Raw genomic sequence first — 19,782 nt, 5'->3', positions numbered from 1 at the left:
AACATGGTAAATGGAAAGCGCTTAACGTAACGGTTTCATTATATGCATTATGTAAATTAGAATAAAGTTATAGAATTCATCGAACAAAGCGATAATAATAATTCAACAGCTCAATCTTTATTTTCGTTCGATGAGTTCGATTGTGAAGATATTTATGAAAATCGTCTGGCAACCACCACTTGCGTTCACTCGCGGCAAAACACTCCACACACAGTTTCACCGCATTGAAATCGCGCTCGCATCGCGTTTACTATATCAGGCATGGGCGGTTTGCATCGATTTCCACAGTCGTTAACAAAAGAGCTTTCCCGCAAACGATCCCGCGCCCGCATCGCATCGCTTTCACTATGTCCTAGGCCTTACATTACATGGCATTAGTTAAAATTTTTTTACTTACAAAACAAATATGTTGAATTCAATTGAATTTGAAAATTGTTTAATTTAATCAATAATTTATTCAATACAAACAAATTATTACTAAGCCAACGGTAGTCCCACGTCACCTTGCGGTTATATCATAGATCTAACCCGCCTATTTCTTACAGGAAAAACTCCTGAACAATCAATGCAGTGGTTGACGGAATGTTATTCCGCTTCTGCTCCTTCGAGAATAACCGAGAGAAACCACCGATAAACTGGTGGTTTAGTGAATTTAAAATGGACCGTACAAGCACCGTAGATGCATCTCGCTCTGGAAGGCCAAAAGAGGCTACGAATCCAGAAATCGTAAAACAAGTGCATCGAATCGTTTTGAACGATCTTAAAGTGAAGTTACGCGAGTTAGCTGAGGCCGTAGGCATTTCAAAAGAACGAGTGGGCTACATTTTGCACGACATTTTGGACATGTAAAAGCTACCCGCGCGATGAGTGCCGCGTTTGCTGCCCGACAACCAAAAACAGCGGTGCGTTGATGTTTCAACAGCCGGTTTGACGTTGTTGAAGCGTAATCGAGTGGACTTCTTCCGACGTTTTGTGACAATGGATGAAACGTGGATTCATTACAACTTCCTGAGTCCAATGGGCAGTCTGCAGAATGGCTGACAAGCCACGAAAGCCGGCCAAAAGACCAACGGTCGGACGGGAGGGTTTTAGCCTCCGTTTTGCCATAGGACTATGTCTTTGATTTCTATATAGTGGGGTAAGTCTACGGAAAATGTAACGATTCATTAGGAGTTTTCAAACGCATAATACTCAAAATCGTTATTGCGATATATGTTCTATACTATTAGACAGGAAATTTATCCAGCAATTTTTTGTTTGCAAAACGAATATGAAATATAGTGAAAAAGCTAAATGATTTGACAATTAAAATGGGTATGTTTTCTCGATTGCACTTATCACTTGCTTTCCTCCCTGACGCAACGAGCAATCCGTTTGCCTACATTCGGGCGTTCACAATGTTCACAATGTTAATCGTATTATGAAATGAGTGCCCAAAATGAAAGGGTTTAAGTGACATAATCGAATTCTCCTCAACGACTCTCACTTTTGGTCACAAATTAGTTGCAAACACATTCCCAGCTGTATTTGACAATGTGGAAGATAGGTCAGAACCTCATCTATCGGATTCTAACGCAAACTCAAATTGGAACGTTTTTGCAGTTGAGTTATTAACTAAAGAAAAAGTTGATGAAGAGGAATCGATCAAGTCACTTACACCCCTTCCCATCTTAGCCCCTTAATTATTCACAATTTACCGCTAATATGCATTTATTAGTTGTTGTATTGTATGTTGTCCAGTCCAATCAATTCGTGTTCAATTCACGTTTTCATCGTGTAGCTCTTGCTACTAATAATTTACGTAATGTTGGTCCAGGATATCATTATATCGAGCATGTTGTTTGGTAATGTAAAAAATGAGGTTCGATACGGTATACTCACGCATATCAGATTATGATAGCTTGAGTACTCGCGATCTTAACACTAAACCTACCGATGTTTCCTGTATACCTATTCCTACTACAGTGGGTCGAGTAACCCTTTATGAATAGTTAGTGAACAATGACTCGATTTTTATAGTTTTGTTGAGAAACGTGACATACCATGTTTCTCCTATATATTTTGACATTTTGGGATGACAATTATTAGCAAAATAATTAAATTAAAATCTTTGACACGCAAAATAGCACATGGAATGGCTACTGTTAGCTCGCCTTGATATTCAGCAATACAAATAATTCACTATTAATTCACAAATACAACAAAATATATAAAGCAATAGCAAAAATGTATAATGCAATGGTTTTGTATCACAACCACACATACAAATCTTTCTCATATAATATGAACGGGTCATTTGACCCGTGCAACGATAGTTAGGGAAGATTACATATATTTCTAAGTAAAACAATAACAAGAGAGGAGTAAACACTAAAAAATACATTCGATGTATGTTTTGAGAAAAGTAGTGTTGGCAAATGATGTTGTGTAAATGTAATTTGCGAGAAAATTTTGACAAAAAGTTTAAAATGGGTCATTTGACCCCTCGTGGTAGGTTTAGTGTTAATATAATATATGTATGTCTTTCTTAGGGGCTGTCCACATACCACGTGGACAGAAAAAGCACGATTTTAGACTCCCCCCTCCCCGTCCGTGGACAAGCGTGGACATTGACTATACCCCTCCCCTGTTGTCCACGTGGACATTCATCCATGTATTTCAATTGAAAAAAGGAAATAATTGCATTGTGCCTATACCGTTTTGTCTCAAATTCCGAACACTTAATTTTTTTGGTCATTAAACAGTGTCTCATTGTTCAAAATGGTACTTTTTCGGGAAATTAATGTAGTTTTTGGATACAATAGAGCCGTTTCTTTCATTTGGCTACCATAAAAATTAATTTACAAATTCATGTTCATGGTGAAAAACTAAAAATATGTTCGATTATATTCGTCTCAAATTCCGAACACCCAAAATGCAATTTTTTTTTTAATCATAACCTTTGAGCTACTAGACCGATTCAGATGATCGATATATCAAATCAAAGCGAATTAGCTATTATTCTTTGGAAAAATATAACATTCCTAAAAATTTGGATATTGTGCTGCGAAACTTGATTCAAATTCCAAATTTGCTAACGCAAACACTTTATCGCTAGTTTTGACAGTCACTTTTTTGCAAATGCTTAGTATTTTAAGTTATATACAGTATCGATACCTGTGAATGATGTTAGAACGAAGCCTACACCACAAAGAATATCAGGGTATTTATTATTCAGTTATTGAAAATATTAAAGTTCAGTAAATTTACATTTAAAAATGAAGTGTTCGGAATTTGAAACTGTTCGGAATTTGAGACAAATTGGTATTCACTTTTAAATTAGTCTTATTTTGTATTTGGTGTTTTGTAAAGATAAAAAATAATTCAAGAAAAAAACATGTTCTTTTTTTTGTTAATGGAGACTAAAAATCTTTCGATTCATTCGTCTCCGCAAATCACATACTCAAAAAATTATGTAGGCAAAAATTCAAAAGCTTCTCAACTGTACTTCGTCCAGCTACAGTATCTCAACTTGACTATCGTTATCAGCCCAATACAAAACCTTTCCCGTCATCGTTGGGAAAATTTTCAGAGGACGCGTTCCATTCCATATATCGGCTAAGAGCGCTTTGAAAATATGTTTTATTAACAAATTCCCAGCAACCATTCTGCATTGAATATCCAGATGATTTCTAGAGTGCCCATCCCATTTGTTCTAATGCGTATGGAAACCTGTTATATCATTTATGTTAGAATCCCAGTATGATAACTGCCCAAAAATACTAATCCTTCAGAACCGGTTTTCGAGAACATTCGAAAGAATCAACTACAAATACATATTTGCTTTTTAACCCTCCTGTACTCGCGTGCAAAATCAAAACACGTATACTCGCGCACGGTGTCACAGACCGAAAATTGAACTTCTCTGTAATGTTGCCATTGTGTATTTTACAGGCTTTATTGGTATTTATTTGAAGAAGAGGGTATGATCGAAAAAAAAAACTCAAAAAAATATGTTTTCTTCGTCTTTATCATGTTTTAACCCGTTCATTACGGCAGTGTGCTCCGCCAAAGTTCTACCCCTGTACGGAGCACTGCGCCGAAAAATATGCACATCGCGCTGGTGTGTTCGAAGAGCAGTATGATTTTCATGTCGTCTGAAGACGACGCTCGTACACACAGCTCGTCGCGCGAATGTCGTCTATAGACGACGCTCGTAATGAAAGGGTTAATAGTCATCTAATTCAGCCTCCAGAGTAATTTTTGATACTCCAACACAAATATCGAAATTCGAATTTTTCACTGTTATTAATTAAAAGTAAGCAACTGAACATAATTCATGGAAGTATAAAGAGCTAAAAAATAACATAAAAACGTATTAATCGATTATGGTTTCATTGGAGTAAGAATCAGAACATAGCATAACTGCATTGCCGAATTAAACATATTTTTTACATTTCATGCAGTTGTTGCGTGTTTTTCGGGTCTTTTTCCGAAGAGAAGAATGTATAACGACCTTCTAGATAATTACCAGATGATAACGGTTCTGGAATATAAAGTTTGCATATTTCTAATATTCTTTGTCTCTATATTCTTGGTAAACTAAGAATTAATACCTTTTTTTAGATGGTACACAAAAAGATGATATGAAAGGATCTCTAGTAACTTCTAGTAAGTAAGTGTGTCGGTAATCCCAGTCCCTTACCGCTCACATTACGATCTGCTGCATTGGTAATTGGTGCTAATTCTAACACAGCAATGGAAGCCTCATATCAGCAGTCCCGTTGTGAACAGTCCAACTGTGAACATTCGAACAATAGGAATATTCTAACGCCGAAAAAGGCGGCATGTGTTGTGTATCGATAGAATTGGAATATTCTTAGGCCTAAACAGCTACTGTGTTATACATAAAAAAAAACAAATGTTTATCGATGGATAGGAATCTTAAGCCTAAATAATATACAACAATAGTTATCTTAACATAAAAATGTATACGAATAAATTCGGCTCTGTGACAGCTGAATTGCTAAATGAGCCTAATAAACGGATGGGATAAAAAAAACTTCCTTTTCTTTTTCTTGTTTTCTTGTCGATATTGTTCATTATAGAAAAAATGTCCCCGAAACTGTAATTGTTAAAAATTACCATGAGCCACCGATTAGTTTATAGTTTACTATTTACAATTCTTCCACAAGTGAAATTATTTCACAGTGTGTATATGTATGACCATTACATTTAGTGAATAACTATACGAAAGTCAAACATTTATATTTTGCTTTTGAACGTATGAATCTAACGACGAATAGTTAATATATGGATCCGTTCAATCCAGGACAAAAGGGACTGAAATCAAATAAGAATAGTCCGGTAATGATCTTATGTATTATATTCTATAAATATTCCACGCCACTAACATTAATTTATACATTTCATTCAACAATGTTCTAGAATATGAAAAAAGCCACTGGTACAAAAAAGTTAATCCTATACTCGCGTTAATCCTATACTTCCGGTCGTGTTAAAAAAAGTGGCACACGTCCCTGTTGTACCATCACATGCGATACGCTAAACGATGACGAACGACAAATAACGAAGCTAGAGAGAATCGCAAAGTCGTAGTGTTGATATTTTCTGAGAAATGAACGAATTATTGATTTCTCGGTCTGACAGACCAATGCGCGAGTATAGGAGTGTTAATGATTTTAAAGTGGAGATTGTTCCCAAAAATGTTACAGTCAAGCATGAAATAACATCTGAAAAAAATTGTTTGGCAATAAAATCATTCGTTTGCAGGAAATCTCCGAGAAACGAGTGTCGAAAAGAATTTTTCTGAAGACTTCTGTAATTATTTAGTGCAATTGAATGTGGTTTTATTCGAAGCTAATCGATGTAATATTTAAAAAAAATGTATCGAAAGCATTCAAATGAAGAAACAACTGAATTTAGGCATACTTCTTCACTGAACTTTGACTGCGAGATACCAGTTCAGATATAGAAGCGAAAATTAGAACAAAGGAAACAATAGTCAATAGTGCCTAAAATGCTCCAATTTGAAGAAAAATATTTTCAATGCGTTTAAGTCCATACATTTGTCAAGTTTAATTACAAATATAAAGCAGGAAGACTTATCGCTTGTGACTTCGACCATAACATTGATCGTATTGATAGGATTTTCCTCTTGGCTGTGGTGCAGATGTTGTAATCTAATCCCGAATTCAAAGCCTCCTTGAAAAAAAACACAAAGGTCGTAATAACATTTGCTAATTAACAGAAATCTGACATGTAACATCCTAATATTTCGTAGGACAAAGTGATCCTTAAAAAATTGCTCTCCGGTGCTGAGCACACCTAACGCAGCTGTTTAAAAGATAACGTCGCAAAATGTATGCTAAATTCGGGAAACATTTGGAAACGAGGGTACTGACCATCAGAAAAGGTGGACTGAATCTACTTCTTTCAGTACAGAGTTCTGCGCATGAACTCTGTTTTTGAGTAGATATTATAAAATTTTGTATAGCACTTGTTTCGCTAAGTCCTTCTCAAATTCTTTGAAAAATCCTCTAAATATTCCGGTCATTTGCACTTATCCATTCTCCTTTCCCTTTCCTATACATAAGCAGAACCCGTTGGAGGCACAAGATTTCGAGCGTTAATATCTCTTTGCCGACTGAAAGATAAAATGCCTACGATATGCATGTTACCTATTGGTATAAAAAATGTTTCAATAACTCAAAAACTGCTTTAAAAGCAAACTATTGAAATCACCAAAATCTATATACCTATAAATCTATATATCAATCCTTAACGTGTAGTAAGGCGTAACCCACTCAAAGCGTTCTTCATCGATTGAAACAAATGGTAGTCGGAAAGGGCCCATGCACAATTCTTCAAATAGTTTTTAACTCGAACAGTGACATGAGGTCGAGCGTTGTGATGATGGAAAATCATCGAATCGTGTCTGGTCACATAATTTGGACATTTTTCCGCAGCAATTCGCTTTAAACAGATCAATTGTTGACTGTAGAAATCTTCATTGATCGTTTAATCAAACTTTTAACAGCTCATAGTGGACCGCACCCTTTTGATTCCACCAAACACAGAGCATTACTTTTTCACCATGGATATTCGATTCGGATGTCCGATTGATCCGTTCTATTAATCCTCTTAAATAATGTAAAGATTGAGCAGTACGAAAATAAATGAGAATACTCAAACAACAAGCGCACTTTATGAAAAGAGCGAAATTATTTATTAAAAAAAGTGCGCGAAATTATTATTCCCTTTTTATTTATTCAACTCTCATCTAATGTATCTCATATCATTAGCAATCATTTTCCGCATCGACTACTGGCGTGTAATACGCAAACAAAAATTAAATTCGAAAAAAAATTGATGTTACGTAGCACTCATTTCAAAGTGTCATTGGAAGATGAAACATATTTATCCGCAGCATATGGCCCCCTTTCACAGCTTCCGGTCATCAAGAAGTTCATCTCCATGCATGCAAATCCATTGTGCTGGAATTATGCAATGAAGATCCGAAAATGTTCCTATTGTTCGTCAAGTTCTTCCCACAAATATTCTGCTATTTCCATCGAAGTCAGAGTGCAATGTTATCATTACTTCAATTGGCATATGCTGCTTTCATGCACCACAAAAGAGATCCTCAGCATTCTCCCTCAGAATTAGCGTATCTCCGGCTCCCCCTGGTATCGCTTTTGCGGTTTTGGGCTTCAGCCATATGTTGCCAGCTACCACAATGCGGATGACCAGCATTCCGTTGGTGGTTCCTAATTATCTGCGAATAGAATGGGAGAGAATTTGAACCCTCAGTCGGACAATGTATTTTTGCAAGCATTGTTAGATTTTTTTTTTCAATCCATGTATTTATGTGACCTATGCTTCTGCGTTATTGGTACAAAACAAACAACCAAAAAATCTGATAATGGCATGCAAGTTAGTAAACTTAGTTTATTCAATTATTCATATGATATCTTCAATTGGATGGAAAATTGAGAAGAACAAAAATGGAAAACCTAATCTGCTAGCATCCTAATTTAAACACTAATAATCTCGTCCTCTATCGGCCTAAAATATTGGTCACCTAACGGAGTACTATTGCTAAAAATGTGTCCTCATGCTTTCATCCGTCTCATCTCACATACACAATTGGACGAAACGTTAGCTTTCCAAAATTAACAAAAATTCAAATTATGCCCTACTTTTTGTTGACTCACAATTCTAATATAAATAACGTTTCATTGAAGATAATGTTTTCCATTTTGCCTTTTCTTAACATTTCCGACATATAATCTATCTCCTACTACTTCTCACACAATAATAATACGAATAACGATATCATCAAATAAATAGTTCACCAAAGGTGACAAATTTAACAAAAAGGACGAAGCGCTAACTGACTTCTACTACAGTAAAGAAAACGTTCAACGTGTCAAATAAAACAAAATATCAATTAAGCGAATAATGAAGTGGAATAAACTGTCATCGATAACTTTTTGACTCCTCGCAGAGATACATATCGTTCAGAGGAGTCCACCGCCTGTCGGTTCCATTCGAGTGATATGGGCACTGTCCTGCTTCCAAATTTAAATGTTCTTAGATTTATCGATATCGAAGGAAAAGGACGGATGTTTCCCCAGTGACAGAATGTACGGTGTCAGAATGATCGGTAGTTTATTGTACGTCTTTAGCTCCGGCAGCGGAATATTGAGCTGAAAGTACGAGAGACAAGATGGAAACGACATTAAGAAGGGGCGCTTCGGCGCTGATTGATGGGTACTTACCAGCTCAGTGGCCGCCAGCGGTATGTCTTTTTCGGCTAGAATCGTGTCACTGGTCCAGATCGGATCGAGCCAATATGGGATATTCTTGGAAGATAAGAAAATGTTTAAAGCCAAGAAAAACTAAAATAAAACAAGTAAGGGTATGCTAGACATACGAGAATATATGTGTATGATCAATTAAGCATTGAAAAGAAAGCATTTCTGCTCTATTTTTCTGTATCCATAACTCTTTCTTCCCATATCCCAAGGCAATAGTCTTTTTAGATGTTATGGCAATGAAAGCGAAATAATTATCGTAGAACAATTTACTAGCTGATAGCGTTTGTCGCAATTTGTTTCATGTCAACAGCAGAACAAATGTATGGGAAAATTGAAACGCTTCTACTTTTCATGAATTTTAACGATTTACACCCCAGGGGATTGTAATATCTAGCATATCAAATAAATCTGAGGGAATTTCCGATTCTTTTGGTATGTAAATCGCCAAAATCCGTTCGCGGCAAAAATAGTTATTAACGTTAACTTCATTTTATTAAAACGCGACCTGTTTTCTGATTTGGCACCCTTAATGAAACACGTAGTTCTACGGCAAAAAAAAACTATCAATGCAAGTTCGATTTTTACTTACACTTAAGGGTAGGTTTAGACTAGTGATATATTCATGTGAAGAAATATGATGAGATTTATAAAAATCGCATCAACCGTTTACACTAGCGTGAACTTCTATAATGAATATATTCATATATCCGGTGAATTTATTCACCTAAAGTAGAACTGCATCCAACTTTAGTGATTTCTCACCAGTGAGAAATTCACAAGCGTTTACATATGCTAAATTTATTCAAGTTATATATACCTCGAATAAGTGTATCATATTTATTCTCACCCGTTTACACCTATTTTCACGTGAATAAATCCATCTGTAGCTATAGATCTCCCTAATGTAAACCCGCCATAAGAAACTGAAATTCATTAAGGAAGTGTGCGGTTCACACTTAATTTTTCATTCCATACTAGAATACAGGAATAATTTTGTAAATAGAACGTCATGTTTCTTCCGATTCAACAACTACGTAAGGCACAGACAATTCTGAATCAGTATTCTTTCTATGTCATATATCTCAGAATCTGTCTAACTTAGAATAAAACGTAATTAGAAAAAAAATCTGTATTTATTGTAGTTAAGAAAGAAAATGGATTTTATGATTTTTAATCCTCTCCGATAAACTCTGGGCTTGACACGTGACATTTTTAGCTATCCCAAAACATTTCGATTGGCCAGAATGGCGGGTAGTTTAGTGGGTTCATCACCATCTCAATGGCGTCCAGCCAATGCGCATTCTTAAGGTGCTCGTTAGAGTGCCAATGAAAATGGACATCTAAAATTTTCAAAGTGAAGTCATACTTGTTACTTTTTCAACCAAAAACTTGTTTCAATAGCTTTAAAATTGCTTTCAAAACAGGCTATTGAAATCACCAATCGTTATATAAGCGAGCGCCGCTCGGAAATTCACTCAGTTATAATTGAACAGCGATTGGAGCATGTTGTCGCTGTTGTGGTGAAGCTAATTTCGTTTACCATGAAAGCGCTGATGAACAGTGTCACCAAGAGCCTGTTTGTGCACCTTAGGCCAGAAGGGAATCCATCAGGAAGAGAGTGATGCCACAAACGGTTCCGCTTGAGAAATCGGGACAACACAGGTTTGATCACGAGAGTCCGGCGTCCGACTAGGATTGCGTCACCCCGACGGCTTGGGGCCGCCTCGGATCCTTATCCTCGCTGGATGGGGACTTTGTAGTTATTAGATTTAACTCAGAATAAATTTCATTACGAATAAACGAATTTATAATAAAAATTGCGCTGCGGTAACGTTAACATGTAAATATCAGAAAAATAATTATATTTTAAAAATTTTTTGATCTCAAACTAGAGCTGTTCTTTAGCGTTTCTTTATTCGTTCTAAATATTTGAATTTGATTTTACAAACGTAAATATCTTAACTCAAAAATTACCGAAAAATATTCCTTCTTTGACAAATTTATTTATTTATTTATTAATAATATTTTTAAAAAAATATTTCTATCTTTCTCATTCGGGATAGTTCACCATTCGGATAAATGTTTTATCCATATAAATGATATTCCAGTGACATTGTTTCTCGTAAATGCTCTAAAATCTCGTCATAATATCATAATATCTGCTTTATCTTCATCCAACGCATCATCTGTCTTCCTTTTATCAGATTTCTATATCGCATTCTATGAAATTTATGACAACTGCTCGAAGTTGACAACTTTATTCTACGTGTATAGGTTACGTGATCCAAATGACTGGATGATGTTTATAATGGAGTTTGAAAGTCCATGACTCATACAAAATTATTAATTTGATTAATATAAAAGTAAAACTATATATCTTTTCCATTAAAAAAAAATACACAAAACCGCTTATTCTCTCGTTTTTGCTTTACCCCCGCAATATACGAGTTTTTAATTATTAGTTAATGCATGAATGTAATCTACACGCAGATGGAACGCGAATACGAACGCTGCCCAAAACATGACACCAAGATCATCATCGGTGATTTCAATGCCCAGATCGGTGAAGAGGAGGAGTTTAAATCTGTAATTGGTATGTACAGCGCACACCAGTTAACAAATGAAAACGGCCTAGGACTCATCGATTTCACCACCTCTAAGAATATAGCCGTACGCAGTACAGTAATCGTTCGCTAACGGGTCCTGTTTTTATTGGTCTGCTTTTAAACTGAGCGAACGTTAACTGGTCCAAGGACCAGTTAAAAAGCAGAATTTCGTAAACAATCGACGCCATATACAAATGAAAGATTTGCTTGTGAAGGGCATTCGAATATAATGTTGTGAAAATTGACATTATTTTCGCATGACAAAAACATTGATTAAATTACAGAACAATAATTTCCTGAAATTATATTTCATACCTGTTGTCGCACTCAATGCGAAACTTCCATTGGAATCCTTTTGTTTATCCAATTTCATGATCAACGCGAATGAAACAATTTATTGAAGTTCCCCTTGATTTTATTTGACATTTAACATGCCAGATCGACCATGTTCTGATAGCCGGTGGGCATTTCTCGGACATAACAGAAGTCAGAACTTATCGAGGCGCTAACATCGATTCGGACCACTACCTAATAATGGTTAAGATGCGCCCAAAACTGCCCTTGTGAACAATATTCGGCACCGATGCCCGCGACTGAAACAAGCAGATGTCACCGAAAACTATGCACATTCGCTTGAAGCTGCGCTGTCGGAAGAGGACCAGATTAACGAAGCTTCTCTTGAGGACTGTCCAACAGTCCTCAAGAGAAGCTTCGTTAATCTGGTCCTCTTGATTAAAACAGCCATAAACAGCGTAGCGAAGAACATCCTAGAACACGTGGAACGAAGACGAGTGGTTCGACGATGAGTGTCAGCAAATGTTACACGAGAAGAACGCTGCGCGGGAGTTAATGCTGTGTCAAGCTACTCGTCAGAACGTGGAACGATATAGACAGAAGCGGAGACACAAACACAGCTCTTCCGGGAAAAGAAGCGCCGCCAGGAAGAGGAAGAGTGTGAAGCACTAGAACAGCTGCACCGTTCTCATGAGACGCAAAAGTTCTACCTGAAACTCAATGCATCCCCTAAAAGGCTTCGTGCCACGAGCAGAGATGTGTCGGAATAAGGTTGGGAGTCCCTATTTTCGTACTGACGAACGAAAGTGATGTGACCGAAAGGTGGAGGCAGCACTTCGATGAACACCTGAATGGCGTACAGGCAGAGAACCAAGATGACGATACGTTTGTGCAGTAAATAAAGAAGATGTACCACTCCCAACGATAGGTGAAGTTGGGAATGCCATCAAACAGCTTAAGAACAACAAATCGACTTGTTGGTTGATTATCTCCATCGGCTGATTGTCAGAAATTGGGAAACAGAACAGCTACCGCGGAAGCGGAAAAATGGGGTTATTTGACCTATCTTCAAGAATGGGGAAAACTAGACTGTGAAAACTTTCGTGCAATCTTCGTCATGAATACCGCCTACAAAGTGCTTTCCCAAATCATCTTCCGTCGTCTATCGTCACTGACCAACAGATTTGTGGGAGATTATCAGGCCGGCTTTATCGTAGGTCTTAAAAACTGCATACGATTCAATAACACGAAAAGAGCTATGGAGAATCATGGACGAAAACGACTTCCCCGTGAAGCTGACAAGACTGATTAAGGCTACGATGGATGGAATACAGTGCTGTGTGCGAATATCGGGTGGATTATCTGATTCATTCGAGTCCCGCAGGGGGCTTCGACAAGGTGATGGTCTCTCTTGCCTGCTATTCAACATTGCACTAGAGGGTGTCTTGAGACGAGCGGCGTTGACCTTGCGTGGTACGATTTTCAATAGATCCAGTCAATTCATCTGTTTCGCATAATGACATAGACATTGTCGGTAGAACATTTGAGACGGTAGCTGAACATTACACCAGACTCAAACACGAAGCAGAGAGAATTGGACTAAGAATCAATGCGTCTAAAATCCAATATATGCTGGCTTCCGGATTCGAGCACGACAGGACCCAATTAGGTAGTAGTATAATGGTCGACGGCGATGAGTTCGAGGTAGTGGACCCATTTTGTCTACCTTGGCTCAATGGTAACGTCTGACAATGATACCAGCCGCGAGATCCGGAGACGCATTATCGATGGGAGTCGTACCTACTATGGTCTCCACAGACTTAGCAGTCGTGCGAAATATTTCCTGTACAAAACGCTCATAAGACCGGTTGTCCTCTACGGGCACGAAACATGGACAATGCTCGAGGAGGACCTGCGAGCACTCGGAGTCTTTGAACGGCGGGTGTTAAGAACCATCTTCGGCGGTGTACAGGAGGACGGTGTATGGAGGCGAAGGATGAGCCACGAGCCCACGCAACTCACCGGCGAACCCAGTATCCTGAAAGTGATCGAAGCTGGAAGGATACGCTGGACAGGACAGGTTGCAAGAATATCGGACAACTATCCTGCGAAAATGTTGTTCATCGGAAATCCGGCTGGTACGAGACGAAGAGGAGCACAACGAGCAATGTGGTTAGACCAAGTGGAGCATGACATGATGAGCACAGGATGCCCGCAGAATTGGGGAAAGAAAGCCACGAACCGAGTTAATTGGAGAAAACATTGTAAGGGGTTGTATCCAGAATACGACAGCATTTTCGACATAGAACTACGCAATTATACATCCTCTTATGTTTGATATGATGCCTAGGACTACCAAAATATGTGAACGGAAGAATTGTCGAACGATCATTGTATTTTTCAATTCCCTCTGAAAATATTGCACATCTCATGTTTACGTAGATCCCGGACAGCGACAGTTCATTCACCTAAAGTATCTGAAATGACGATTTTCCCAAGCTTCTCGGTTCAAAAGTACGTTTTAGGAAATCATATTCCGCTCTGCACAACGACAAGCAAATACAAAAGTACTCAAAACAAAAAAATACCCCCGACATTAATGTATTTACAAAGAGGATTACCCCAGGCACAATAATTTTGAAGTCCGTGTTAGAGAAACACAGCTCGGTGGGAACAAAAATACCCCCTACTTGCATGTATATTTGCAAAGCGGATTTCCACAGGTACATCGGTTTTGATGTCTGTATTGGGGAAATCGTAAATCGGGCCAAGCATAACTTGGCAGTTAGGGCGTTCAAATAAGGCTTGATATTTTACAGTTATTCAATTGTTCATCTCATGAAAAATAACATTTTATTAATTGTGATAGACGCGTAGAAATATTTCCTATCAATTGATACAAATATCTTTTCGACCTATTAAGAAATGTTCGAGTTATAAGCATTCAAAGTACGGGTAGGGTTAGCACACAAATCGCCAGAATCAATGTATGGGAAAAAGGAAATTCTTCCAGTTTTCATGAATTTAATCCGTTTAGAGATTAGCGAATTGTAATGTATAGCATATCAAACAAATCTCAGAGAATTTACGATTCGATTGGTATGCAAATCATAAGAATTCGTTCACAGTGAAAATTGTTGTTAACGTTAACTTTATTTCATAAAAACGTGACCTGTTTTCTGATTTGGCACCCTTCCTGAAAGACGTAGATCTACGTCAAAATTTGAATCATGTTGTAAAGACGTCAAGCCAAAATAAAAAAATAAAAATGAATGTGATCATTTTAAAAACGCTTATCAGAATTAAATATAAAAATACCTTCAAATCAAATATAGGTGTGAACAATACACTTGGTCAAATGATACTTTCGGGTATATGTCGCATTCGGGTATCTGACGCATTCGGATATTTGTTACATTCGGGTGATTGGAATTCATTGGTGATTTTTCGATTTTTTATCATTTTCCGGAAAACGGAAAAAATAATTCTTTAAAATTGGGGTTTCTGTAACGCCAATAATCAAAATTACATCAATGGGTTTTGATGATTTCTTTTATAACTTTTTTATTTGACAATATACCAGAAACTTTGATATCTTGGCAAAGTAATAGTTTAAACGCGGTTATACCGAGTGACATCCATTTTTTTCATTGATCCGTTTATTTTTACAGGCTCAATTAAGTAGGGGTGACATCCCTATCTCTTCCTATGTGCTCGGATGATGCCAATATCTCAGCTGTCATTGGGGTTTAAAATCTATCAAAGAACCTACATCTCAGATATTTTGCTCGAGATATAGCCATTAAAAATATGGTTGCCTGCAGGGGGCTGGCTAATATTGATTGCAAATCCGAATCCGAACCAAATTCCATCACAAAAAATAACTTTACAAATATTTATATACGTTATGTTAACATGCTAATCAAGAACTACTATAATTGATAAACCAATCAAACACAAATCTTGAACTCACCCGTGAGGGCGGAGAGTCCGGCTTCGGCGGCTCGTAAAACTCCGGCAAAAGTCCATATCCCGAATTGTTACAATTAAGATATTGTAAACTCAAAGAATGTTGGTGTCTACGTTCGTGTAGCTTGGCCGTAGAGTTTTGCAAGACACCTGCTGCTGCTGCTGCCACGGAGGACCCCATCAGCGTTGTTGCTTCGACTTGTCCCGTAGCCACCCCAGCAGCGTTTGCGGTCGCGGTTGAAATGTTTGCCGCAGCAGCACACATATTCGCCGTCATTGTAGCGAATTTGGACTGGGAGCTCATCATTTGCTGCTGTTGCTGCGAAAGTTGCTGAGCCTGTTGCTGCTGGAGCTGCATTCCACTGTAGCTGTGATACAGATTCTCTTTGCTGTGGCTTTTCATATTCATCGTCTGATTATGAGTGGCCATCATGTCGTTAGCCATAGCTGCACTCGCTGAGGACGTGTACGAGGATGAGATAGTCGCCAAATTGTAGTTGGCATTCAGCATTGGAGTATTGAAGCGGTTATTGGGGTAAAAAGAAACCGGTGGTGGGTGATTCATTTGCTGAGACGGCTGCAGAGGTTGTAGTGGTTTTTGAAGATGTTGCTGCTGCTGCTGCTGCTGATGCAACAAATTTTGCTGAGCAACAGCATCCTGTCGCCTGTAGAATAATTTTCTAAAATCATTAGTCATCGAAACATGGGAAAATTTATTCTCGTCAACGAGTATTTTCGTGCTCGCGGGTGCTGAATTAGACATAGCTGGCACTCCCGCTCTCGTGGGCAGTTTATCACCGTTGGAAAAACAAGCCTTGCTTACTGAAAGTTAATGAGACATTATGAGTATGAGTACGTGCAACTAATATATTAATTTTCTCACAAATGCAGTCACGGTTCAACTCGATATCGCTGCCCTCGTGAAGGAAACTGTTACTGATGAAAATATCCGGGAAGGCGGTAATGAGTGATGAAATATTTGGATATCCTGTGATATGAAAAGTGAAACTCGTTTCAAAGTAGATGCAATCAATTATTAATTTAAACTCACCAAACTTGAAACAGGTACACAGTGATATATTGAGTGTGTGCTTCAAATCAAACAGATTGATGGGACTGCGCTGTTTGAGCACATGTATGATTTGAACGATAAACTTCATCAATGGTGTCATAGTCACAGCTTGGTTTCCGTTATCGATTTCAATCTGCAAACGAAAGGGAAAGAGAAGGATTCCGATAGATTGAAATCGAACAAAATCTCGTGGGAATACCTACCGTTATGACATGCTTCATATCGTAAATCTGCTTCTCGGTCAACGTCTCCTTGAACTTCGACAGGTAGCTTCTGAGAAAATCATTTATAGACAGATAATCCTTGTGCGAGTCTATAATGCAAAGACATGCTGCGTACGAACGCAGGCGAAAAATCGGATCCTCGATGTGCGATATAACCATGTAGTCATTGCCGGACTCAAATATCTCCATGTAGGGTAAAGCCTTTATCACATCGCACATATTGGAGAATCCCAAACAGCACGGTTGGATTTGATAGCCGTACTTGTTCTTATGAAAGTTAAGTATCTCACTCAGCCTAATCATCGAAACTGTACTTCCGGTGAAATGTTTAATGATGTCTTGAATCTGTTCCGAGAAAATGCGTATCGCGACTTTATGATTGAGATATATTTTGCGATCTTCATCGTTAGTTTGCTCCATCTGAATAAAACGAAACATCAATTAAATATTGAGTTAGTTACTTTTGATTGTTACCTCGACAATACCGGAAATAGCCTCCAGCAAATCAGCCAATTTCATGAGCCCGTAATCACTCAGTCGGCACTGATAGCCGAAGTGATAGTGATACGATCTAACAAACTTCTTGAATAATATCGAATACTGGGGCGCATTTTTGAACAGCTCAACGACTTCTCCCGCAAAAACACACGTCTTTTCCAGTTCCGTCGGGGTCTGCTTCCGCTTCACAATCGATATCAAAACATCCGTCTCGTTGTACACCTTCGTTACTATCGAATTGTTATACACTAACCCATCGATGATATCGAAAATGTCACACACCCCATAGTCGGTCACATCGAAAATCTTGTTCTGGGCCTGGGAGAATATAATCGGAAGTTGCGACAGTAGAATCGATTTGTTTGCCTGTCCCCGCAGGATCTTCAACAAATCGCTGGTGAATCGCCGGATCTGGGTACGATGGGTGAGCGTTATTTGACGGTTTTCCCCGTCACCCATCACCTGGACCACCGGCGCAAGCGCCTCGAAAAGTTCGATCAGTCTCGTGTATCCATAGTCCGCCACACGGCACTGTTTTCCAAAGTGATTATGATAGGCCGGGATGAAACGGGTGAACTTCATCGCCGATTTTGGTGACATTTTTATCAACTCGACCACTTCCCGGGAAATTTGCTGTAGGAAATCGTTGCTCGGGCCCTTTGGCATGTAGCGCAGGTTGGCCGAGAAGGCATCTAAAGGAAAATATAGAAATTATGAACCATTATCGAATATTAGAATGGCATTGATGAATATATATATTGAAAAATATAGTTAAGGCAAAGATTTACAGTGTAACTTGTAAAACCTGAGAGCTAAGTGAACTACATCTACATCATTGCTAATAATTGCAGGACAATAGCTCAGTTCTATAAGCCTTTTAGAAGCAAAGCTGAACAATATAAAAATAAGTTCGGCATCGTTTGACACTACCCTGTATAATATTTACTAGGTCTCCTTAATACCATTTATTTTTTTCTTTATTTAATATATTTTCCTGTTGATTAAATAAATAAACGTTTTTATCTAAAAGTTAAGAATAAACTAGTTTAGCTACCTTCAAAGTGATTAAAAACTAGTGAACTATTAGTTGGCTAACACAGTCTTCTTGTTTGAATTACTTCTTCTTCTTTTCCTTTGTTCACGGAGACTTTAAATCTTACGATCCATACGTCTCCGATATTCTGTTGGTTTCTATTTTTGTTATTCCGAGTTATGTTATGTTTCTAAAAAAAAAAAATAATTATACAATTATTGTCTTCTCTTAAACAATCTCATATTGCAACTATTCATTTCTAATTGTGAAACATTATCCATCTTCTTATACAGCCATTCCTTGCCAAACCGATATAATGGTTCTCAGATTTTCGTCAAAAGTGGTAGATTTGTTTTTTATCGCAAATTATAATTTTTTTTTGTTAGGGTGCCCGTTTTCATTTTAGGGTGGTTCGCAAATTCAAATTTTCCCCCTTTTTCCAAAAATGACTTTGTTCGGGAATAGAATCAAAACGCCGATTCTTTTAAGCGAGGATTAAGATTCAAGTATTTGGAGGCGGTATTTTCGCTCGTTTTCCGTTCTTTGGAATCGTGTCGTTTACTGCTTCTGGAGAGCGCACATAATTGTAAGGCGGAAGTAAATTTACGTAGGTGGTAGGGTTGTGAGAAGCATGCAAAAAGAGTCAATGAATCTAGCATTTAGCTGCGCTCTTATATCCCGGCGTTTAAAAATTTCGCTCAGAACGCCAAGTATGTTTTGACCGGTTTCGCGACATGCGGCCGAGCATTGTCGTGCTGCAAAATAACTTCATCGTGTTTTTGCCCGTATTGTGGCCGTTTTTCCTTCAGTGCACGGCTCAAACGCATCAATTGTCGTCGATAGAGATCCCCCGTAATGGTTTCATTCGGTTTAAGCAGCTCATAGTACACCACACCCAGCTGGTCCCACCAAATAGACATCATAACCTTCTGGCCGTGAATATTCCGCGCGGCCGTCGATGTTGATGCATGGCCGTTGTATCCATACGTTGCCCGACGTTTAGGATTGTCGTAATGGACCCACTTTTCATCACCAGTAACGATTCGATGCAAAAAAACCCCTTCTTCTATGCCGTTTGATCAGTTGTTCGCACGTGAAAAAACGACAGTCGACGTCTCGTGGCTTCGATTCATACGGCTTCCAATGTTCTATCTTTCGAATCATTCCCATTGCTTTTAAACTATCGGATATGGTTGGTTAGCTACTCCAAGTATATCTGCAAGTTATTGTTGCGTTTTCGACGGATCTTGATCGAGTAAAGCCT

General features: G+C 38.1%; 1 protein-coding gene across 2 annotated transcripts in view; it reads right to left on the bottom strand.

Moving 5' to 3' along the window:
* Positions 1-7,917: 7,917 nt before the first annotated feature.
* LOC129778180 (meiosis regulator and mRNA stability factor 1) overlaps positions 7,918-19,782 on the bottom strand; it is a 34,018-nt gene continuing 22,153 nt past the window's right edge. For both annotated transcript variants that reach the window (XM_055784921.1, XM_055784922.1), the window contains exons 5-11: positions 17,462-18,177; positions 16,967-17,407; positions 16,743-16,896; positions 16,575-16,679; positions 15,696-16,513; positions 8,784-8,867; positions 7,918-8,711 (exon numbers count right to left, since the gene is read on the bottom strand). In XM_055784921.1, the coding sequence (XP_055640896.1) occupies positions 8,586-8,711; positions 8,784-8,867; positions 15,696-16,513; positions 16,575-16,679; positions 16,743-16,896; positions 16,967-17,407; positions 17,462-18,177 (2,444 nt within the window). In that variant the 3' untranslated portion in view covers positions 7,918-8,585. The remainder of the gene's footprint in view (positions 8,712-8,783; positions 8,868-15,695; positions 16,514-16,574; positions 16,680-16,742; positions 16,897-16,966; positions 17,408-17,461; positions 18,178-19,782) is intronic.

This window comes from Toxorhynchites rutilus, chromosome 3, assembly GCF_029784135.1.
Source record: "Toxorhynchites rutilus septentrionalis strain SRP chromosome 3, ASM2978413v1, whole genome shotgun sequence".
Taxonomy (NCBI): Eukaryota; Metazoa; Arthropoda; class Insecta; order Diptera; family Culicidae; genus Toxorhynchites; species Toxorhynchites rutilus.
Note: the sequence above shows the minus strand (reverse complement) of the source record. Positions and strands in the feature narration are given on the sequence as shown.